Source organism: Equus przewalskii, chromosome 15 (assembly GCF_037783145.1).
Source record: "Equus przewalskii isolate Varuska chromosome 15, EquPr2, whole genome shotgun sequence".
NCBI lineage: Eukaryota > Metazoa > Chordata > Mammalia > Perissodactyla > Equidae > Equus > Equus przewalskii.
The window spans coordinates 26,586,772-26,611,006 of record NC_091845.1 but is presented as its reverse complement, the minus strand read 5'-3'; the positions used below and the strand labels follow the sequence as shown (position 1 = coordinate 26,611,006).

The 24,235-nt window shown below is 47.4% G+C and overlaps 1 protein-coding gene across 9 annotated transcripts in view; it reads right to left on the bottom strand.

The window, feature by feature from the left end:
- Positions 1-24,235, bottom strand: part of PRICKLE2 (prickle planar cell polarity protein 2) — a 314,377-nt gene that overhangs the window by 22,601 nt on the left and 267,541 nt on the right. For all 9 annotated transcript variants that reach the window (XM_070574773.1, XM_008532506.2, XM_070574777.1 and 6 more), the window contains one exon: positions 20,738-21,613. In XM_070574773.1, the coding sequence (XP_070430874.1) occupies positions 20,738-21,613 (876 nt within the window). The remainder of the gene's footprint in view (positions 1-20,737; positions 21,614-24,235) is intronic.

The window sequence follows — 24,235 nt, the reverse complement described above, 5'->3', positions numbered from 1 at the left end:
TATTGTACAGGCACCATAGCAGAGCCTGAGCCACGAGGGAAGGGTGCCTGGGAGACGTAAGTTTTGACTACGGGCGTAAAAGGGAGAGAAAGTAGAGGTACTAGGGTGCTGCCAGAGAGGTCAGAAGTGAAAACACTTAGGAGGTCCTAGATAGTCAGGGAGCACTTAGGTGTGTCATTTGTTGACAGAAAGAAAAAGAGAGAAAGAGAAACCTAAACCCAAGAATAGTCTCTGTCATTTTTCCTTAGTTCAAACCTATTGCCAGGTCTCAAGCAGATCGCGTTGTACCTTCTAACTTGTGCTTTGCCCCCGGAACATCATAACCGAACGGCCAAGGCTCAATTTCAACAGTGTGGTCCCGGCGCCAGGTATGTGTCAGAATCACTTGGGCGAGGCCTGTTTAAATGCAGTTTCCTGCTTCCTGTCCCAGACCTTATTGCATCAGACTTCTGAGAGTGAGGCTCAAGAATCTGCATTTTCAACAGCTCTCCAGTTGATTCTGATGCCTTTAAAAATAAAAAACCCACTGCTCTGAAGTCATATGAGTGACAATAAATAAACAGGTCACCAGCACCAGCTCCCCTCATTTGCTGGCAGCGTTGGAATTCGGAGTCTGAAAAGCCGCCTGTTATGTAACTCTGCCTTGCCGGTGCCAAGCAAGGTGCAAGGCTTCTGTGACCCGCCAAGCCCCGGGCTGCTGTCAGAGGCAGGATTTCCACGACAATTTGTGTTACCTTTCCCGCCAGATCTTGGCTGAGGAAGACTGATGACTTAATTCCCTGGCCCCTGTCACTAAGTGTGGTCCCTGTGCCAACCCAGCCAGGGTGGATGGCAACTCAGCTCCCCTGGAAACTGTTCAGATGGCTGGCGCCCGAGAAACCCATCAGGATGCTGGAGACTGGTACAGAGGAAGGGATCTTTGCTTGGTCTGGCTCCAGCTCTTGGACCATCAGAGCTGTTCTCTGCTCTCTGCACTTAGAACCCCCAAGATGTCAGAGCAGGTGGGTGACCACACTGGGCATGGTGTGCAGTCCCCATCCTCAAGCAGGATTCAGTCCTATGAAGTGCCCAGCTCAGAGCCCTAGTCTTTTGAGGGAAGTACATGTTGATACAAGCCATAGGAGGGCAATGCAGTAGTATCTACAGAAACTGGCAATGTGCATTCCCCCTGATCCAGAAATCCCAATTCTAGGAAATTATGCTATGGAAAAACTTGAAGAAGCACACAAATACAAGCAAAAAGATGTTCACTGAAATATAAATTGTAACAGTGAAAAGTGGAAAAAATCCTAGTGTCCAGCAATAGGAGACGTGTTAAAAGAACGATGGTCCAATCATACAATGAAATACTACACTTTCAGATGAGTCAGAGTGACATGCACCAAAGGGAAAGATCAACAGGGGGTATTGGTAAATAAAAAAAAAAAAAGCAAAATGGTATGAGGACTTTTCAGTTTGTGATGATGTATCTGTCAGTGTGGCCCAGAGACAAATACCAAAGGAGGAGTCACCTAATGGTGAAGAGATGGAAATTATTGGACAATGTCAATTTATATACTACATGTTTCTGTAGTTTTGTAATTTTTTAAGAACTATTTTTGTTTGCAATTAGAGAAGACAATAACATTACCTGGAGAAAGTTGGGGGAGCCTACTCCTTTGCATCTTGGCCTACCTCCCAGGAGAATTAGATGCAAGATACTTTTTCTAGGGCTGAAATGGAGCCTGGGACAAAGATATTCAGCACAAAGTCTATCATTTCTGGGACACTGTGAGGCATGGCAAAGAAAAGAAATTCCTCCCCAAATCTTGTGCTAAGTTACTCAGAGTTGTTTTGCAACTGAAAATATCTGGAGCTCATAGGGGAGGCAGGAGAAACCAGGGCAGGTGGCTTCAGATCTCAAACCATCCCATCTCCACCCACACCTTTACCCCAGAGCTCTGAACCCAAACAAAGGACCTGATGCCTCTGTAGCTGGTCTTAAGCATGAGCCACAGGACACTCACCTGTGCTCATTACTGAGAGAACAACACTGCATGGGGCGGTTTGCCGTAGCGGTTAAAGGCTCTGGACTCGGGCTGCCTCTCATTAGCCATGTGATCTTGGGCAAATCTCTTAAGCTCTCTAAGCCTCTGTTTTCTCATCTGTAAAATGGAGGCTCATTCGTTCAACAAATATTTCACGAGTGCCCACCACGTGTCGGATTTATCAAGTACCTACTATGTGTCAGAGAGTGCTCCAGCTGCTGGGGCAATAAGCAGCAAAACCAAACCAGATCTAAGTCTGTGCCTTCATCCAGCTTCCATTCCAGTAGACGAGGGGGACAATAAACAAAACGAGTAAGTAAAGTATATACTAAGTCAAATGGTGCACAGTGCTACAGGGAAAAATAGGGCAGGGAAGAGGAGCATTTTGAGGGGTGCTGCATCAGGAGATAAGAGCAGACCCCACCCTCACAAAATGAGCTAATGCACATAACACAGTAAGTATAGCCCCCTTCCCATAGCAACTACTCAATAACCAATGCCATTATAGTCACGTCACTTAACAACGGGGACACGTTCTGAGAAACAAGGCATTAGGCGATTTCATTGTTGTGTGAACATCATAGAGTGTACTTACACAAACCTAGATGGTATAGCCCACTACACACCTAGGCTATGTGGTACTAATCTTATGGGACCACCATCGTATATGTGATCCATCATTGACTGAAACATCATTATCCTGTGCCTGACTGTACTACCACTACTACTATTCCCACCACCATTGTCCACCTGCCCCCTGCTCCCCACCTCTGGAGCCAAGGCTCGTCCTCTGTAAGTTTTTCTCTGTTAGCATTTCACAAGAGGTACCCTTCTGAATATTTACCAAGGACGAGGCATGGTGCTGAGCAGTTATACGTATCCGATCTCATGTGATTCTCATGAACTCTCTAAGAGTGGGCATTGTTATTCCTGTTTTCCCAAAGAGGAATCTGAGGTTCAGAGGGGTTGAAGGGTTCCCCCAGATCACACAGGGAGCATTCAAATCCTGATTAGCCTGACTGAAGGCAGAACTCTTCTGCCTCCCAGGTCAGAAAGCCGGGTCCTACCTGCCCAGCTCAGAGCAGGCAATGCCCTTCCTCAGGATCTGCCAGCCGTGCCCACATGCCCTTTGGCACCACTTCCGGCCTGGTGAGACATGCCAGGCCATGTTGCTGAAGACGACTGGCAAAGGCAAACCTGGAATCCTGACCTGCTTTCTCTCTCGGTCCCATTTTGTGATTTGAGGTCTCCAATCAAACAGACTCAGGAAGAGGGCAGCAGGCACCCATTAAACTGGAACCCTCAACAAGAGAGGGGGGGCGGTGAGCAGAGCAGAATAATTGAACAGTTGAGGTCAGGTCTCCAGATGATTTTCTCATATTTTATATGATGGAAAAAGTTCTCTTTTTTTCCTTTTCACAGTAGTTCGCAGCATTTGGGGCTGCTCCCCTGGAAGGACCTCCAGCCTTCCAGAGAAGATGTGTTGGTGGTGGAAGAGGAAGAGCAGAAAAAGAAGGGGGAGTAGGAAAGGCTGACCCGGTCTGAGAGAGCCCACAGCCCATTAGCAGGAGGGCAATGAGCGCCCACCTGCTTTGTCCACGCCCAAAGCAGCTGAGTGCCTGCAGCTGGAACAGCACATAAACAGAACTCCCCCATAGGCGAAAAGGAACTTCGGAAAACAGATTCAACCTCTGTTGCTCATATGATGTAGTGATTCTGACAACGTAAAACCCAAGGATTATCAAAGTGGGGAGTGGCATGGCCACACTTTTCCCCTTTCCATGGAGTCAAGTGGCAGGAGCACTTTAAAAAGCCGAGTCAACATTCTAATACCATATTGTATCTAAAAAATAACTCTCTTCACAATACAAACAAAAACAAAGGCAGCTTAGTTTAAGGCTATGGCAGGGATTCTCAACCTTGGCACTACTGACATTTGGGGCCAGATAATTCTTTGTTGTGGGGGTGGGGCTGCACACATTAGGATGTTTAGCAGCATCCCTGGCCTCCACCCACTAGATGCTCTCTTGTGACAACTCAAAATGTCTCCAAACATTGCCAGATGTCCCCAGGGGAGTAACATCACCCTGGCTGAGAACCATGGGATTCCGGTTAAAAGGACAGCACTCAAGCGTTGGGACCCTGGTTTAAGCCACTGGCTGTGCTGTTACCCTGAACATGTTACTCAACATCTCCAAGCCCTGGTTTCCTCATCTGTGAAATGGACATGATAGGATACATAAGCTTCACGGTGTTATTATAAAGATTAACCAAGAAAAGTCTCCATGAGTAGTTAACACAGCATCCCGCTTAGAACGCCTCACACCTGTGAGCTCTGCGTATGACAGCAGACCTTTGTCGCTTTGGGTATGTATAGCAGATAGTCTCTGGACAAGACAGTGGGAGTGCAAAGAATCAGAAAGACTGATGGGTGGGGATGAGGGGGTGAGAGTCTTCTGTTCATTAAAGAGAGCATGCTTTATTAAAAAAACAACAGTAACAACAATAAAACTTGAGAAACGCTGATCTGAACCATTGCTGTTGACAGCAGAAGATTTTGGTTCTGCTAGAATGAGGAAAAGCAATGAGCAGGAGGAAGAAGAGGCAGCACTCTCCTGTCTCAGCTGCTCATCCTAATCTTGCAATAGCAGCTGCTGAGGTTATCTGGGCTGAGCCTGGGCTGGTGTCCTGGCTGCTGTGGGGTGCCATATGGGCTACACAGCTGTGAGGAAGAGAAGCAAACAATAAAAACGGGTGGAAGGTGATTTTTCGAGCGCCTGTGGCAGTCAGCAGACCCGGCACATTTTGGCTTCATCTGCTGATGTCTCTCTGGAGAACGCTTCCAATCAGAGAACCACCTGGGCCTTCTGTAAACTCCCCCTTCTCAGCCCAGATTAAGGGCTGATGTTACCAGGAGCCCCCTCCTTCTCCTTGAAGAGCTTTTATTTCACGGAGGGAAATACAGAGATGACTGGTTACATGTGTAGATTGGCAAACCTCACTCATCCATTCACCAGCTATGTGACCTTAAACTCTGATCCTTAGTTCCCTCATCTCCAAGAAGGGGATAACAGCTATAATTGTTGATCACAGTGCACTTGACTTCTCCACTTCAGTCACTAGCTATAACAGTATCAAAATATGTGGGTCCTGAGCGTATTCCACAACTCTGTTGATGATGAAAACAACAAACGTTTTTGAGTGTTTACTGTGATCTCAGCGTTGTATTAAGCGTTTTAACCCCATGAAAGGGTTGCTATGGGTGAGGAACTTCAGGCTCAGAGTTTAGGCAATTTGCTCAAAGTCACAGCGTTGGTAAGGACAGAGCCGAGAGCTCACCATGGGCCCATCTGACTCTTGAGACTATCACTTTAACGGCAATTCCTAGGTGCTTTGGGTAGGATTTACTAGAACAAAGAAGTTACTAGAGAGCATTTTGTACACTCATAAGTGAGCGCTCTCTCCCTTAGGACGTGTGCTACTTCACAGATAAAGGGCCAAACCGGGGCAATGGAAGCAGAACCACCCACAAATTACCCCAGAAGCTAGAAACATACGCACGTGTCGAAGAATTTGGATTTGCCTTAATACAGTGCTTCTCAGTGGTGTCTGCTCAGTAGAATTACTGGGGAGGCCTTAAAACGTCCCCACACCTGGGCCAAACCCCAGAGCAGTTAAATTGGAATCTTGGGGGTGGGCCCTACACATTCGTTTTCTTTTACATTCTCCAGATGATTCCATGTGTGACCAAAACTGAGAACGAGTGCCTATTTTAACGTCTACTTTACATCCCAATAGATGCCCAAACTCTCCCTAAAAACAGATGGATTAGACCTGGTGACAATTTTCTCTACAATAAGTGTTAAGTATCCACACTAAACCTTTTGAGTTGGAGGTAGGAATTCCCGTGAGATATTAGCTCCCTTTTTCATATTAACCAGAACAAACCTGATGGCAGCCAAAGGCCTCAAAGCATGTGATGGCTTTAGAGATGATAAGGATAAGGCTTGGCCACCAGTCACTGGATTTGTCCTAAACTGTGAACTCACTTGGTCTCATCTCCTGTCTTATCACAGTGAGGAGACTCTAGAAGGACAACGTCTCATGACGGTTTCCGCCCAACACTGCAAAACCTTCTTGCTAAACTCCTGGACCTCAGCCTTAGAAAGGGATTTTGAGGAAGCGTGGAAGGATTCAGATCTTTGAAGGTTACGTGAAAGCCTTCTGTAACTATGGCAACATCCATCTGGGAAAAATGTCAGCTGCCAATCTTTCTTCTTAAAGACCAGTGGACATATCCAAAGAGCCCTGGAGTCTGTTTGCCACGGCCAATACTGGCTAATTTGTGCAATAAAAAAAGAAAGGGATTTGTGAATCATACTTCTGTTTTAGCCATATGTTTTCAAGGCTTACTGTTTACTTAAGGAAAAGCTTTTGCTTTAACTGATTAAAGTATTATTTAAAGTATTTATGTATTAGTTGCTTGGCTAAGCCAGGATATCTGGGGTAAAATTCAAATGTATCGCATATATAAATCCAGGATATGACCAAGCCAGAAATCAGCCCTGAAAGGAAAAATAAATAGCAATAGAAAGAGCAAGAGAAAGAGCTCACTTTTTTTTTTAATAAAACATTTTTGTTTTAAATGGCATGTTCTCCCCCAACACTCCCCAACACGCATATTTTTGACCTGATCCTTCTTTGTGCTCTTGCATTTGCTTTCTCACCCACTCTGCAAGTCATCTGACTTTTTCTACTTTAAGACACCCCCTGAAAAAGGGGACCAGGACAGTGTTCTCAAAGGGATTCCAGGAGGTTGAATGTGAGCCAGCAATAAAATGTGAGTGCTTCAAAGCTCTAAATATAGTTCTCGCCCCCTTGACAACTACTCTCTCATCACACTGGCCTGCTTTCAGTTCCTGGAACTGCACAAGTTCTCTCTTGCCTCAGGGCCTTTGCATATGCTATTCCTTAAGCCTATAATCACCTTCTTTTCTTCCTCCTCTCCTTTGCAAGGTCAAGCCCTTCTTATCCAATTAGCTTAAACAACGCTTCAGAGAGCTTCCTTGAGCATCTTTTTACGTAGTTAAGTCTCAGTATTCTCTATTCTTTACCCTGCTCACTTCTTTCATAGCACTTATCACAATCTGTCCTCATGTGTATGTATGTATCTCCCCAGCTAGATTATAAAACATCTCCACCCTGTTCTCCGCTGAAAGCTGTGCCAATGGCCAGCTCTCTTACCCTCTGACTTCTTGTTGGGTTTGACACATGGGAAAGGATCCCAGGGCAGAAAGTGAGAGAGGTCAGGGTATTTATGGCCCTGGCTCCCTCCACCAGGTTGCTTGTTGGCTGCAGTTCTCTACCTAAGGCCTCAGAGTTCCTACCCAGTGGCCCTCCTTCATTAGGCTTTCTTTAATTACCCTTTGAATGTGCCATCTGTTTCCTGCGGGGGCCCTGACCCACACAGGGACTGGGTCTGATTTATTCACCAATGTATACTTGGCAACTAGCAGACTGCCTGGCACATGGTAGGCGCTCAATAAATATTTGTTGAATAAGTGAATATAAAACAAGTCAGCGTCAAGATTTTTAAAATGTCTTTCTCTTCCCTATTCTTTTTGTTTCCAAATCTTGTATCAAACTCTAATATAGAAAACAGATAAAACACGGTTGTTGGGACGGTGGTGAGCAGGGGAGACAGATCGGCACGGCCTCCTTTTAAACGGCAACTCTAGAAACCCAGCACATTAGAGATGCATTTGCGAGGGGAGGGACACCATAATGGAGGGGGCAGCATCTTACACAATTTCTGCAGTTGAGGTACACAATATTAGGGGCTGAGAGTGAATGATATTTACATCTCAATGCTCCCAGGAGGACTTTGGGTTCAGCTGCTGGATGACAATGGGATGGAGGGGGTGGGGAGGGGATGGCACTTCTGTGAACCCAAGAAGAGTGTTTAAAATTCTCCTTTTACAGCAGTCCTGGGGCTCAGAGGAAAGCTGGAATAAAAAATGCCCTCCGATCTGATGTGCTCCATCCAATATTGCCAGATAAAGGTGTGTCACCCTACTACAAAGTTTCCCATAATAAACAGCTGCAGAGGGCAGAAAGTGACAGAGGAAGCCATCTGCTTCTTGAGCAGACCTAATCCCGAGCGGAGAGCCACGAAGGACAATGCTCAGGTGACAGAAAGCTCAGCCAACCACGGGTCACGGTTCACTCAAGGATTGGGAGATTTGGGCTGCGTCAAGGAGAGCTGTATGAGAACCTCAGGCCAGGCTGGCAGTCCTCTCCCTGCAGAGGGGCCCTGGCTTGCAACAGATCTGCAGACGGGGGCCTGGCCAGGCTCGTTTCTGGAGGTGATCACGATCTCAATGGAAAACTTCCATCGTAGTCCTCTTCCCATTGTCTTCCTTGCTCAGGGCCCAAAGAGGGCCTGTTTCTTATCCTCAGACTCAAAGAACGAATTAACTCCTGTAAGCTGTGGCCAATGGGAATTCTCTGAGAAGTTAATTGATACTGCGGGGAGGAGGAAGCAGCAAAGGAAAGGCTGAGGTCCGGGAGCTGACAGTCGGTTTCCTCACGTTGGGGAAGCCGGGCTCCATTAGCGCTAACTGGTGTTGCACGGGCATACTTAGGCCGCAGCTCCTGGTAGCCTCTTTTAGCTCAGATAAGGTTGGAAATGGAGATTCAGGGAGAAGGAGCTCATCTTTCTGGCTGCAAGCATTCTTGAAAATCCAAGCCACAGAGCTGCCCAGCTGTGGGCATCAGCATGGCCTGGATCACTGACATCTACAGGACTGCTGAACCTCATGCTCACCCATCGATCCTGGCCCTCTCCTTCTATCCCCGTCTATTAGAAGGATTCCTGAGTTCCTTTCAACCTTCCTTCTCCCTGTAAGTGAGCAGTGGGCTGAGAAAGAGTTCAAAGGAAGGGGTACCTGATAATAAGAGTAATAATAACTCTCAAATGTTGAGTTTGCCAGGTGCCAGGCATGCAATTAAGTGCTTTCTGCATATCACCTCGAGATTCACAACAGCCCCATGCAGCAGATATTTCCATTTCCTCTTGAGAAAGCTGAGGGACTGAGAGATTGAAGCCACCAGCCTGAGGTCACACAGCTAGAGAGGTAGTGGGATTTCAATCAGGTCGGTTTGACCCTTACACATTAAACCCTAATGTGTGCTGTAGCTGGGGTCAGACTATGAAGCATAAAGGGCTCTTTCAGCTCCAGAAGGGGCTTGTGAAGTGCCCAGCCAGGGAGGCCCCTTCACATGACATCAGGCCCTCCTCAGATTGGTTCTGAACGGCTTCGATGGGGACTGATGATTTTCAGTGGAATTCCCTGTGTCTAGACCAGGCTCTCAGCCTTCAACTACTGGCTTATGGGGCCAGACAATTCTTTGTTGGGTGGAGAATGCACTATTCTGTGCATTGTAGTGTATTTAGTAGCATCTCCGACCTCTACCCACAAGAAGCCAGGAGCACCCTGCACCCCAAGTTATGACAAGCAAAAATGTCTCCAAACATTGCCAAATATTCCCTGGATAGCACAATCACCGCCCCTCCTCTGTACCATCCACCCCACCCATCCCTGTTGAGAACCACTGACCTAGACCACTCTGCTCACACGGGGGCAGTGTTTGTGTCTGAGTGCGTATCCCAGGGAAAGGGACTCTCCCCCGAAACTTGTCACCTAGGACCCAGTATCCAAATATAAAGGAAGAGATAAAAAAGAGGAGTTATTCTAGGCTATTCTCTTCTCCTCTCCTTTCTAGCTCTGAGCTCAATCTGCTCCCAAGAAACAGACCCAAGTAAAGCCTGAAATGGACTTTTCTGCCTTTTAAAATCAGCACCTCCGATTTGAAAGGCAGCCATCCGGACGTCTGCTCCTGCTGGGATGAGAAACCCTGGCAAGGTCCAGACTGCTTGCTGCTAGGCAGCATGGAATCATTGCCAGGCATGCTCTTACCAACAGCACAGCGTCAGAATCAGAAGTAAGTCCCCACAGGTGTCCTTGGACTGATACCATCCTCAGGGAGGAAGATCTGACTGGGCAGGACGATCAACTCCAAGAGGTACGAGTCCCTTAGACTTCACACAGCCGAGTCAGGATTTGTTTCAATGAAAGACTCAGAGAACACAAATGCACAGGAGGACAGTTTCTACTCCTTTGTGCAAGGAGCAAAATGAACCTGTTTTGCCTCCACTCCTTGTCCATGGGAAAAATAAGAGAGAAAAGAGAACATGGGGGCTGGATAATCTGTAAACTGGAACACCACACCTTTGGGTAGCCAAGAGTTGAGAAAGCCTATTTTCTGGAACAGAGAAAAAGAATGGGAGAAATATGCCCACTTTAGCTAAGTGGATGGGGAATTTAGCATGACATTTTTAAGCTGTTAAAAGTTTTTGTAGCAAAGAAAACAATAGGCTTTTTCTTAGTAATTTTGTGTTGGAAGACACAGACTTTATCTTCTGGACGGTGCCCTGCCTGTTTGATCAGTCTAATTTGTGACAGCTGCCTCCCAGAAACATGTCAAGGTCTGGTTTTGATTTGGGAAGGGCAGGCTGGAGGAGACGCCTGGCAGAACAGGGCTAACATATACACACACACACACACACACACACACAGCCACTTGGATGCTCAAGGTGATGCTGGTAAAAAATTGAGGAGGGCTGGTGAAAATTATTCTAGAGTAAACAAACAAACAACAAAGCAATCAGTCTCCAATTCTGATGAGACTTTGGTTTCACGGCCTCTTGATTTGCACATTGATTTAGAGCTGAAATAGGCCCTGTTTGAGGATGAGTGTTTTATTGTCCACTTTTTATGCTGCATTCAGTGACAACACCAACATCACTTGGCAAGTACTGCCATCATTCATATTTAATCTATACCATGTAATTAAGGAATATACCACCCACATGTTTTAGACAATGTGTTCTTAATTCATTAAGATGCTATGCACTGTACCAAGAGCTATTTGATGTCAGGGACATCTTCAGAGCTTTTCAGAAGAAGCATAATCTAATTTGTCTTTTGTCTAAACAGGAGGCTTGGCTCAGCACTAAGAGGGGACGCAAAGGGGCAGTGGAGGAGAGAGAAAGTTACAACCATAGACAAGCTGGTAAGTATGGTTCATGGCTCAGATGATAAGGTGAGGTGTCTGGTTTTTTCTAGCTCAGTGGTCCTCAAACTTAGTGGGCCGAAGAGTTCTTTGGGGGCTCTTGTTAGAAATGCTGATTCCCAAGTCTGAGCCCTGAGAGATTCTGTTTGTGAGTTTGGGATGGGGCCCAAAAATCTGCGTTATTGACAAGCATCCCAGATGAATAGAACATAGGTGGTCCTTGAAGTACTCTAATTGATGGAGTGGATGTTTGCCTGTTTACATGGAAAAATACACTCCAAAAGTTGGCTCCAGGTGGCTCACACCAGGAAGTGGGGTTTTAATCACATTAATTTTCCAGTGCTCTGGGAGACATGTCAAGCACGGGTTGAAGACAGGTGATGGTGAGCACAAGATCACTGATAGGCCTCACACTGCCACCACAACACCTTTGCGAAGGAGATGCTAAAGATGCTTTAGCAAGAGGCTGAGAAGGTCAAGGATCTGCCTAGCTGCTGAGCCAAAATATTTAGAAGGTTTAATTACATTTATCAGGAAAAGGAGGGTCAAAAAAGTACATTTTGTTGATGAAAGTAAAAGGAAATCAAGATTTGGAAACTGCCTAAATGTCCAAATTCAGAGATGTGATAACATCCATTCAACTGAAAATTAATGCAGTCACTAAAAATGATGGTTAAAAAGCTGTGAAAATAAACTAATGATAGACTGCAAATGAAGAAATTCAGGACACAAAATATTCAGTATGTTTACAACTCAGAAAAAAATAACGCACGAGTAATACAGGAAAGAAACTCGAAAATTCACCAAAATATTAACACTAGTCAATTGGTGACAAGTGGATATTTTTTCCCTACTTCTATCTTTTTTCTTAATTTTTCTCTTCTACATTTTCTTAACTGCCTATATTAAAAAAATAAATCATAAAAATCTGAATTTCAAAGCCGTTTTCAAGTGGACAAGAGCTATCTTATTCCCCTTGTGAGATGCCCACATTCAAAGGTTCCAAGAGAAATGTGCACACATTCTTTAAGAATCCACCCTATAAAATCTTGTACCAGTCTGACGAGCCCATGACCCCCCCCCGCCCCGGCTTCCACTCTGGACCCATTTTTCCAGTGTTGCCTTTTCAATACTAAAACGAATAAAATCAGCAATCTTTTCTCTCCCGTCAGCAACCATGATTACTTACTCTGGGCACAGATGATTGCTCACGCCCAAGGAGGTTATAAATAAGCCTCCTGAATAGTTATTAAAAACCAGGACATTGGGAAAATTTCTCTGAACCCAGAAAAGGTCAGCGGGACTGTGACATGTAGCAGGGGTGCCGCAGTGCCGCTGGGCTGGGCTGTGTCCCCTGCTCCCCATCTCTCTCACTGGCTCTAGGAATGTTCTCTGCTTCCACACAGGCCAGGAAATCAATCCAGACAGAGAAACGAGGGACGAACAGATTCTGCCCTGACTTTTCCTCCGTTGGTTTTCATCTGCCCCTGGTTGGTGCACCTGGTTCAGAGCCGTGAAATGCCAACCAGAGGGCACGGCATCCTTGAGAAGCCCAGAGGAAGTGATCCCATGGGACCTATCAGAAAACGTTCCTGAATCACATCCTCAACACTTGGACGAGAGGGTTGGGCCCCTCCAAAACATTGCACTGGCCTGAAACTTCCACATTAAAATCGCCACAGGGACATGCCCCAAAGACCAGAGCTCTGTCTCCAGAAAACGATCGCTAACATACATAATGGACATTTGATGTCAAGTTCAAATGGTACGGCTTCTGGAGGAAGGAACCAGACCAGGAGGGTCAGCCCCAGATGGGTGGGATACCTACGGTTCAGTAGTAGATACCTGTGGTTTTTACCTCTTTGCAGCACAATCCCTCTTCCTTTGAAATTACTACTTTGGTTTCCCCTGGAGAAGCTCCCCCACCTCCATTCTCGGTCCCTGCAGTTTTGGACCTCACTGCCTCATTCCCAGGATGGGCATGGGACTCAGGCCTGGCCCATCAGAGCAATCACACCCTCTGGCCTCAGGAGTCAGTTTAACAATTGTTTCATGACCCAGGTCAGGCAATTGTGAGACAATTGGGGGACTTTTGGTGACACTCTTAAGAAAGAGCGGCTCCCATTCCCCTCCACCTGATGCAACGGATGTTAGCCTGGAGCTGCTGATAGCCCTCTTCGCTGCCCCTGGGAAGAGGCTGCCTGAGAATGAAGCCAGTGTGGAGGAAACAAGGACTGAGAGCAGGAAAGAAGCTGAGGCCCAGAGACATCATTTGGGCACCTGGATCCAGCTGTGCCTGGAACCCAAAATCTGTGAACTTGGTAGTTACTTGACTAAAAAAAAAAAAAAATGTTTTGTTTTACACCAGTTGGAGTTTGAATTCTGACAGTGGCAAACAAAAAGTGTTCTGTAATCCCAGCAAACAAAGACACTCCCTATGCACTTCTCAAGTAGATCGCAGGCTAGCCCTGGGGCCAAATGACAGGACTCCAGGTGAATTCTAGGTTTTCAAATGTGCAACTGCTGACTGGGCCGCACATCTTCCCCAGAGGAGGGAATGAACAAGAAGACCTGGGCTGCGTAACTTCTGAGCACGTCTGAGGTGTGGCCACTCAAGTAATGGGCGCCAGCTGGTTAGGAGGTTTTACCCATCGATTTAAATAAAGAAATTGGGTTAGAGGATGGATATCCAAGTTATGCAGAAGAGCAGGAGAAATGTTCCTGCCCCCAATTAAATATAGACATGTTTTGCATTACGGGGATTAAAAAACATTACAGACATTCTTGGTAAAGGGCGCTGTTCCAGTTGTTGCTTCAGATCCCCACTCTGCTGTTTTCTCATTGCTTTCCAGTTTGCCAGCAACATTGAAAAATTACCCCACTCCCCCAGCAATCAATACGTCTTGGGGTTGCACAACCAAGTTTTCCCTGTCAGGGTGCGCAGGTGATGCCTGTTAAAGGCGTGGACGTGTCACAACAATGCAGCAGTGATCCAAGATGGGAGGAAGCCCTTTCAGACTTCTCTTCCTGCTGCATCTCTGCATATCCAGGCCTGTGACACAGCTACTTTCTGCTGATGCTGGCTTGGGTCAAAAATCAGAGTAGGCAAACTTTTATCTATTTTTAGGTTTTCAAATGGATCTTCTTCTATCTCCCAGGACCCTTCCCCCAGGGGCACTGTAAACATCTACCAATTTCCTCTCCTAAGTCACTGTCACATCCATCCTCTTATTTCAGTCTTCATTCTGTTCACACCTGGGTGCTGCCACCTTCCCCTAGTCCCCGGGCTGCACAGGTCTCCCTGGATCAGCACTTGCCCTCTTCCAACCCATTCCCTGCACTGCAGCAGGGGCCATCTTTTCAAAATGCAGATCTGATCACATCATTTCCCCTCCCTGCTTGGCCTGGAACCTGAAGGGCTTTCCATTGCCCTTAGTGGAAAGGCCCAAACCCTAAAAATATCCTAAATGGCTCTGTACCACCTAGCCCTCACCTTCCTTTCCAGCCCTGTTACTCTCTGTGCTCCACCCATCCACAGGGCTTTCTTTCAGTTCCTCATACTTGCCACACATTTCAACCACAGGACCTTTGCACGTGCTGCTCTTGCTGGCTGAAATGTTCCTTCTCTTATCCCTTCAGCATCACTGTCTCAGGATACCCTCTCTGACCTCCCCAATTTGGCTATATCCTTCTTCATATGCCCTCCTAGCCCCACACTTACCACAGATGCAATTTTATATTGTACAATTAGATGGTTACTATCTATGAAACTCCACTGGACTGTGAGCTACAGGAGGGCAAGGCCCATGTCCACCTTGGCTCAGCACTGCATCTCCGGCACCTACTAATAGCTAATATTCATTGAGCACTTAAAGAGAATTAGGCACTGTCCTAAAATCTTTATAGGAATCAACTCATTTAATTCCCACCACAACCCTACAAAGCACTGTTGTGATTCCATTTCAAGGATGAGCACACTGAGATACAGAAGAAATAAGCCAGTTGCCCAAGAGCACACAGCTATTAAACCGCAAAGGCCAATTTCCAACTCTGGCAGATGGTCTATAGCCCACGCTCGCTCTCACTCTGCTGTAACTCACAGGGGAGGCACTCGCGTCACATTTGCTGGCTGAATGAACGAATGAATGGACAAACAGAAACCATCTTTCCTTTGCCCTCACTCCCATCCACGTCTGCATTTCCTTCCTATAGGTCCCAGTTCTCTCTGACCCAACCACTCCTTTCAGAATCGGGCTGATCCTCAAGGAATAGCCACGTTCCCAGCCTCATCCTTGCACACAAGGGCCCTTTGCTGGGGACCAGCTGACAGGCTCCAGTTGTCCTTTGGTGTGACCTCTGCCTGAGGGAAGCAGTCCCAATTCCAGCTCTTCTCCACACCTGGCCCCAGTGTGACTAGAACCCTGACCCTAACTTACACTACAGCCTTGGTCTCCTCTCCATCAGTGCGTCCTGCCCAGGTGCCAAGCCCCGGACAATCTGTCCTGGCCTCCTTTGTCTTTGCTGCCTCTGACCTGGGCACATCACCTCGGACTGCCACCTTTGCCTCCTGCCGTTCAGTTTTCACTTGACACTTGTGCTCAAGCTTCCCTCTAGCCCTGTCAGGGGCAAACAGACACATCCACAAACTGGCTGCAACAAGAAAATGGATCCTTGTCCCTTCAGGAGAGTCACTGCGCAAATCTCCCAAGTGTGATCAGGACCCTTGCTGGGCGGATGCACATCAGAGAGGTTAAGAGGCTTTGCAGACCATCACGCTGAGTCCAAGTCCTGGCCCTCGGGGGTGACCATGACTCACAACTTCTTTGAACTCTATTTGTACTCATATTTAAAATGGATATAATAATCAGACTTATCTCACAGGGTTGTTATGAGGATTTAAAGAGATGCTATGCGTGAAGTCATTGGCATGCCAGGTCACCAGTGGTCTGTTGTGAGTATCATCAGTTATTATCATCATCCTCACTCACATCTGCCATGGGCTAGTGATTAAGGGCACAGGCATCAGAGTTAGAATGACCGAGTTTGAATCCCGCCCCTTCACTTCCAATCTGTGTGGCTTTGGTCTGCTTATCTCTGTGCCTCACTTGGGTCATCTGTGAAATGAGAATAACAAGTGTATCTACCTCCTACGGTTGTTGTGAGGATTAAGTGAGTTAGCTCATGCAAAATGCTTAGAACTGTACTGAGTACATGATAAACATCCAATGATGTTAGTTGTTGTTGTTGTTGTTATTACCATTTCTTTCATTTTTTTTTTTTGCTGAGGAAGACTAGCCCTGAGCTAACACCTGTGCCAATCCTTCTCCACTTTATATGTGGGTCGCCACTACAGCATGGCTGACAAGCAGTGTAGCTCTGCCCCCAGGATCTGAACCTGCAAACCCGGGCCGCTGAAGCGGAGTGTGCCCAACTTAACCACTAAGCCATGGGCCTGGCCCAACTATTTCTAATGTTATGATCACCCAGGCTGCAAGTGGCTTTTGAGGCACATTTAGGCCACAGCAGGGATAAAGAGCTTCTGCGAGGCTCCTACACGGTGGTGGTACAAATGGTGGCGGTGCCTGCCTGACTCACTCTGTGTGAGCATGAGGGAGGGACTGTATTTTCCAAGGAGAAGAGATGTACGCTCCCAATTCTAAACAAATCAGGCGGTGCCAAGCCCTGATCTGAGTCTGGCAAGCCAGTGGGGCTATCTGGTTTTCCAGATCTGTTCTAAGGAAAAATGCTGCCCACAAAAGATCATGCTTCGTGCCAGATTAAACATTACAGACTTATTCAATAACATAAGTTACTGACCACGGAAGAAAAAAAATCCATTATCTTGAAATCTAGCTTTCACTGAAGCATCCAGATGTGTTCTAAGCCTTTTGTGACACATACCTGTTACTCACAGACTGCAAGTCTAGGATTTAAATATACACAGACGGTTCAGATGCTGCCTTCTCTAAAGACTACTGAATTTTCTGTTAAAACTCAAAGGCGCCATTGGGGGCTGGCCCCGTGGCCGAGTGGTTAAGTTCGCGCGCTCCGCTGCAGGCGGCCCAGTGTTTCGTTGGTTCGAATCCTGGGCGCGGACATGGCACTGCTCATCAAACCACGCTGAGGCAGCGTCCCACATGCCACAACTAGAAGGACCCACAGCCAAGAATATACAACTATGTACTGGGGGGCTTTGGGGAGAAAAAGGGAAAAAATAAAAAAATCTTTAAAAAAAAAAAAAAAAAAAAAAAAAACTCAAAGGCGCCAGTGAGGGTGGGCTGCAGAGAGAGCGACTTTCCAGGTCTAGTCAACGCGACATGCGTGGTGACCGTATGCGCCGCGTAGGACGTGAAAGGCTATTTAGGGTCTGCTGCAGTGACAAACGATGAAGCTGTGCTTAGAATATTAGCCACAATCTTTCTTCCAGGCTGTTGTGTCTGACAGATCCATGGCAACACAAGGGCACAGAAGGGATTTTCTTAGTTTCCTGTTTCTCTTCTCATGTTCAGCTCTTCTCATGCTGGGTAGGAAAAAGAGCTGCCCAAGGAGAATTTTCAAACCGAAAAATGCAAACCTGCACAGCTGGAGATGCTGGGAGACGTCAGTAACCAAAATATTCCTAGAGGTCAAAACCATGTACCAGTATGTTTGAGATGAGGGAGAGATACTACTAATAAAAGGTATCACGTAACCACCACAGAGGGTCATGTGTGTCAAAGACTGTATTAATGAGGTTAAATGCATTATCATTTAATTCTCACAAAAACCCTACAAAGGAAGTAGTATTATTCACTGAGTTCCATAGATGAGGAAACTGAGCCTTATAGAATTTAAGCAATTTGTTTAAGACCACACAGCTCTCACATGATGAAGGCTGGATTTGAACCGGTACTCCAAACCATTAATTAAGTGAGAATCTGAAAAACCAGGGCTTATGTGAGAACTTCCAAAGGGACTAATGATGGGGTTAAAATTGTGCCCATCCTAACAGCTCACTTCTGTCATGTGCTGTCCAACAGGGGAGGCGCTAGCTACATGTGGCTACTGAAATTTAGATTGATTAAAATGAAAGGAAATTTAAAATTCAGTTCATTGCTGTTGAGCACTTGAAATGTGCAGCTGACGGCCTGAAATTTTAATTCCATTTAATTTTAACGAATTCAGATTTCAACAGTCACATGTGGCTAGTGGCGACTGTGTTGGACAGTGTGATCTCAGGACTTTTCTCAACTATATCAGACATGGCTCAGAGCTGCTTTCCAAAAATCTCCGAGACAGAGGGGCGTCAGTTGCTTCGCCCAAGGATCCATAGAAAACCAGGGGATAAATTCCCCGCCTCTTCCTTAGGATTGGAGACCATATGTTCTTCCAACGGAACCACATGGCCTTTCCAATGTTCCCTGACCCCCAGATCTCCTGATTTCCTCCTAAGTCACAGTGTGAGGACAATAAAGCCAGAACAGACAGACCCAGGAACAAATGATCGCAGACAATGGTTGCACCAGCATCAGCAGGGAGCTGGTTAAAATGCAGGCTCCTGGGCCCCACCTCTCTAGGATCTGATGCAAGGGGTCTGGGAGGGAGGCCCAGGAGTCCTTATTTTAATCAAGCAGCCAATGATTCTAATGCAGGAGGTCTAGCTTTGAGAAATTCTGCTTGAGAGGCTGAATTACCTATTTATCTCCTGGCCTTTTAAATAATTATAGCACATAAATCTGTTGAGAATAACACAAACTGGGCTGGAAGCCAGGCAGCATCACTCTGCACTAATTGCTCACTTCGATGACATTAGGCAAGGTGCTTAGTCACCAAGGCCTCATTTTTTTCATCTGAAATATGGGGGTAAGGATATTTGCTATTTGTCCTCTAGGACAAATGAGAACATAGATGCAAAAGCATTTGAGGGGGATAAAAACTAAAAACACACCGTATAGACATCCTACAACTCAGAGACACATTTTGCTTGTCTAGCAGAGAGTTTAAATAGATTCCACATCTTAAAAAATCCACATATTTAACTTGTCTGGAAAAACTGGAAGATTTGACAGCGTGGGGCTCATAATAGGTTGGCAGCCTGGTGTGATTAAGAGCATTGCTGTGGGGCCATATGCACAGGTTCAAATCAAAGCTACATCTTTTAAAAGCTGGGTTACTTTGGGGAAGTCCTTCAACCTCTCTGTGCTTCAGTTCCTTCGACTCTGAAGTGAGAATTTAGTAGGATATCTCTCATAGGGTTGCGATGATTTAATTAAGTGAGCTAATATTTATAAAGTGCTTGGAACAATGTTTGGCACTGGTAAGAGCTACATAACTGTTAGTTGAATAAATAAATACCCCTGCACGTGGCAATAACCAGCTGGAGCTGAGCAGTGGCTGTCCCCTACAGATGGGGCTGACATGCACAAGTCTGTCACAGGCTCCATCCAGACACATTTGACTATGGGATCCCTGTTGTAAGGGGCAGACATGTGTCTTCCTCCTCAGGTGTCCTGCCCAAAAGGGACAGACTATCCATGGGGAAGGGCCAATTTTTATTTTCAATCCATTGTGGACTGGTATGTGGCTTGCTGAGCACGACTGATACACAGCACATGCCACAGACAACTCACCCGTGGGTTCTACAATACCCTGGCTGGTCTGTCCCTGGACCGATAAGATGAGCCCACTGAACACGCACTTGGATGTCACAGCAACGTCAAATTGCTCTAAGGTTTCTAAACACTGATAATTTCAGCACTTATCTCGCTGTGGACTGTGGCCAGCCCTGATTCTCAGACTACACTTTGAGTAGCGCCATCTTAGAGGACATCTACATCAGTCTTTACACGCACACAGACCGGCTAGACAATTTGGTTGCAGAGGGCAGGTATGGGAGTGTCTCTCTCTCCCCACTTCTGTCCTTTTCAGCCTGCCTGCCTTCTCTGTGTCTATCCACATTTCTTTTGTCTTTATCTACACATTAAAACCAGCTCCTTAATGAGATACTGGGCTTCAGTCTCAGAAGTTGTCAGGGACGTTTTGGGCTCCCAAGCAGCATCCGGTTTCATGAGGACTGCCCGCAGCTCACAGCTGTCCCTTCTCCTGAATGTTGCCTTTGGCCGACGGGAGCTGCCCTGCCCCATGCCCACATCCACAACCTCATCCCCACGTCACTCTCCAGCAGCCCAAAGTCAAGAACTGACATGGTGGTGCAAAATGTCAGCCCCTTTGTCCCAACAGGGAAACAACTGTATGGTGCCAGTCATCCTCTAGAGCCCCCTGTTGGATAAGGTTGACGCTTGACTCCAGCCCAGACATCATTCTTCATTTGGCTCCTCTCCCTGCCCCGTTCTGCTTCTCTCACTCTCCTTCGCTGGAAGCACGCCCTGAATATATCATAGGCATCCTAATCCCTGTCTCAGGCTCTGCTTGTAGGAAATCTGATCAAAGACAAAGGCCATAGGAAACTTGGGCTCACCTTCCTCAACAACCTATTGGAGGAGGGCACATGGCAGGAACAGCACTAAAATCCTGGTGACGGGCATCAGGTCACCCAGAGACTACCCCATGCCATTTTCCAGCGGAACAGAACCTACCTGTTGCATTAGACAGGGCCAGCGATTCCATGGAGCCACGAGGGGTCTGCTCCGTGGGTGTCATGTCCTCAGTGTATTTCAGGGAACTGATTGGATGACGGGTCCGACACTGCTGAGTGGATATGGCCCCTTCCTCCTCCTCCTCCTCCTCCTCATATTTGGGCACTGGGATGCTGCCTCGGGTTTCACTAAAGCTCTGACTGGACATGTCGCTGTAGCTCTCCTGGGATCTCAGCCTTCCTGGGTAATAGTCCTCTCGGCACTCCTTGATGAAGCTGCCGCCGTGCCCCTTCATGGCCAGTGACGAGCTCCTTTTGGGGTTGCTGAAGTGCTTGGCCCACATGTCGGGCTGGGCTCCAGCCCCTTGCCCGCCTGGACTGTAGGAAGTTCTGATGTTGCACTGGCTGAGGAGCTGCAAAGGACTCTGGGACTGGTTCTGCTCCATCTTATTCCCGTAATGGTAGGGCTCATCCCGGCTCCTCCAAATGGGGTCCCGGTTGAGGCTGGGCGTCTGGCTGGACAGGCTGAGCAGGTCCATCTGCAGCGACAGGGGGTCCACGTCGGCTGAGAGCCGGTTGGAACTCACCTGCAGCTGGCTGTGCTGGTTCAGCACGGGCTCCTCCGTCTTGCCCTTGTTCTTGCCAATTTTGGCACTACGCCGGGACTCCTTGGCCCTGGCATTCTGAAAGGCTGAATCGGATGAGTCAGAGCCATTAGGGTCCTCCCCGGCACTGCAGGCCCGTGAACAGAATATCTGGCCCTGTTTGGGGAGGAATGGCCGCCCCAGGAGGGACTTCTTGCAGTGAGCACAGCAGAAACAGGTCTCAGTGGCATGCCAGTGTTGGCCGTCATAGGTCATCTGACCTTGGTCAATCCCTGGGAAAAGAAGAGACATGGAAGAGGCTGACGAGATGCTCAGAGTATTGCAATACGACATGAAGCATACAGCACCCTGGTTTGTCTCAGGGTTCCAGATGCAGCAGAATAAAATTTCAATAAACCAATGATCAGGTCCCCACGTAATTGGTACTCATGTCCTATTACGAGAGCCCCCTTGCTCTACCAGTCAGCTCCTTCTTAACCCATTTGCTCTGAGAATAGAGAAACTTGATCAAAATGGCTTGTCCATGAATCCTCCTGCCTGGGACATACTCCTCTGGACAAACAGCAATAATGGTACTAATGTATCATGAAGCACTGATTTAAATGCTTTGCATATATGTAAACTCATTTAACCCCTCAACTGTATAAGGTAGGTTTCGAATATTATTTCCATTTTTCAGATGAGCAAACAGAGGCACAGAGGTTAAATAACTTGCCTAATGTAAAATAGCTAGGAATCATAGATGACATCTGTACCCAGGAAGTCTTACTCCTAACTGTGACATTGATGCTGTCTCCATCACCCTACTTAGGGGTCTTCTCAAATGCCAACTCCTTGGAGAAGTCTTCCTGTCCACCCTAATAGCATGCTCTCCATCATTCTCCACCTTTACCTGCTATATTTTTCTTCATTGTGTGAATACTGCTTGACATTGCACCACTATGTATGCGCAGGTATTTATTACTTCTCTCCCCCACTAAAACTGAAGCTCTATGAGGACAGGGTCTTTAAGTTTCTTTGGTACCTCCAGGCACATGGCCTGGTGCATCAGTCTCAGGAGCCCTAGTGCAGGTCACGTGCCCACCCCTGAACCAGTCACTGGATTTGCTGAATGGGTGGATGAACTGAACTGAATCACCAGGGTATGCCAACCCAAGTGGTAATCACTGTAGCAGCTCAGTGGAAAAGAAAACAGTGGATCTCAGCCCTTGGTAAGGAAAAATCAGCCCTTGGTAAGGAAAAACCTGGACGTGGTTTGTCAAAGATCTCTCCCCTCCATAAGCGTGCATATCTTTTGCTTAACTTCATCAGGAAAGGATGAAACATGTTTCCTCCCCATGCCGGTGCTGTACGTGGCTTACATGATCTTGTTACACCTGTGATCTTGTTACCCCCGCGTACAGGAACCTCCCATAGCCCCAGCTGTTCGTCCTCCTCAGCATCTCCTCTGCCCTCCTCTGGTTATAGGACTTAATCTCCCTGTGGGACAGCCTCTCCCTGCCAGCCCTGGGCCCTGAGCTTTGGGAGGGGCTAAAGCCATGCCTGGACCCACCCCTGGCCAGTAAAAAGCCGTATCTTCCAATCCAGTGACTGGTTCAGGGGTGGGCACGTGACCTACACTAGGTCATCTAGACTGTTGCTAAGATAGTGACCCAGGGAGGCTCTCTTTTGACAGCAGTTGCTAAACTCGCAGAATGGGAGCTGGGAGCTGTTGGGGCCTTCCTCCCATAGGGAGAGCCTGCTGCGAATGTGGCCCCAGCAATCACTGGGGGATGAAAGGGCACCTCTGCAAGACTCCTGATGTCTGACAATAAATGTCTTCCCGGAAAGGGAGTACCAATGTGAAATTCACCTTTAGTGGCTGGGAGTCCTGAGCCTGGACTTTCCAGGAATGACTTCTAGAGACTTGGCTAGAGAGGCGGTGATGAGAAACTGGGAGGAATAGAGAAGGGCCAAAGAAAAGGCAAGTGGCAGAGCAGCCTCTCCTCCCCGCCTAGCTCTCCCTGCTTTCCTTTATGTCCCTGGAGCCCAGGGACAGAGAGGCAGGACGCAAACTCTTCTCCCTACCAGCTCCTCCCCAGACTAAGGGGGATCTGTTTATTTAACAGTCAGGCCCTAGGGACTAAGAGGGGATTTTGAGAGGAACAGGAGCAGCCACAAGGACCACTCCAAGGCAAGAGGGACCCGGTGAATCAACTCCCCCTCAGCACAGCATTCCCAGGAGGCCGGGGCGGGCTCCATCCACACTTCCTCCCCAGGCTCCTGGGAGGAAGCAGGACAGGCGGCGCAGGGAGGCATAGCCCTCTAATAGTTGAGAATGAGGCTTCAGGACTCAGACAAACGCAGGTTCAAATCCCAGCTCCAGGCCATTCCAGCTGGTTGTAAACATGCTGAAGCCCATCAGCTTGGGTTCAAATCTTGGCTGTGCTGCTGCCTGGCTGTGTGACCCTAGGCAAGTGGCTTCATGTCTCTGTGCCTCAGTTTTCTCTGCGGTAAAATGGGGAAAATACTAGTACTTACTTCCTAGGGTTGTAGAGGATTAACTGCGTTAATATGCAGAGTGTGCTTAGACCAGTGTCTGCTAACTAGTCTGACTGCTCTTCTTTTTGTATTTTTATTAGGTCTTAACGCCTGTCCCTCTCTTTTTCTGAGGGCTGCTGCCTGGGTGCAGTTCAAGAAAGAAGTCTGAGGCTGGCTTGATCTTCCCTCCCCTGCCCCGAATCCCCTCTCCTCCAGGGCGTTTTGCCTTCCCATCCCAGCTGCCCTGGGTCCTGACTCTGAGCTCCTCCTCAGTGCTACAGCCCCAGCAGCTGCAGCCGTACCCATGCCCTGTCAGAGGGACGCAGGAAGTCCAGTTCCTACAGACTGTCCTCCATCAGCTGCTTCTCCATGCT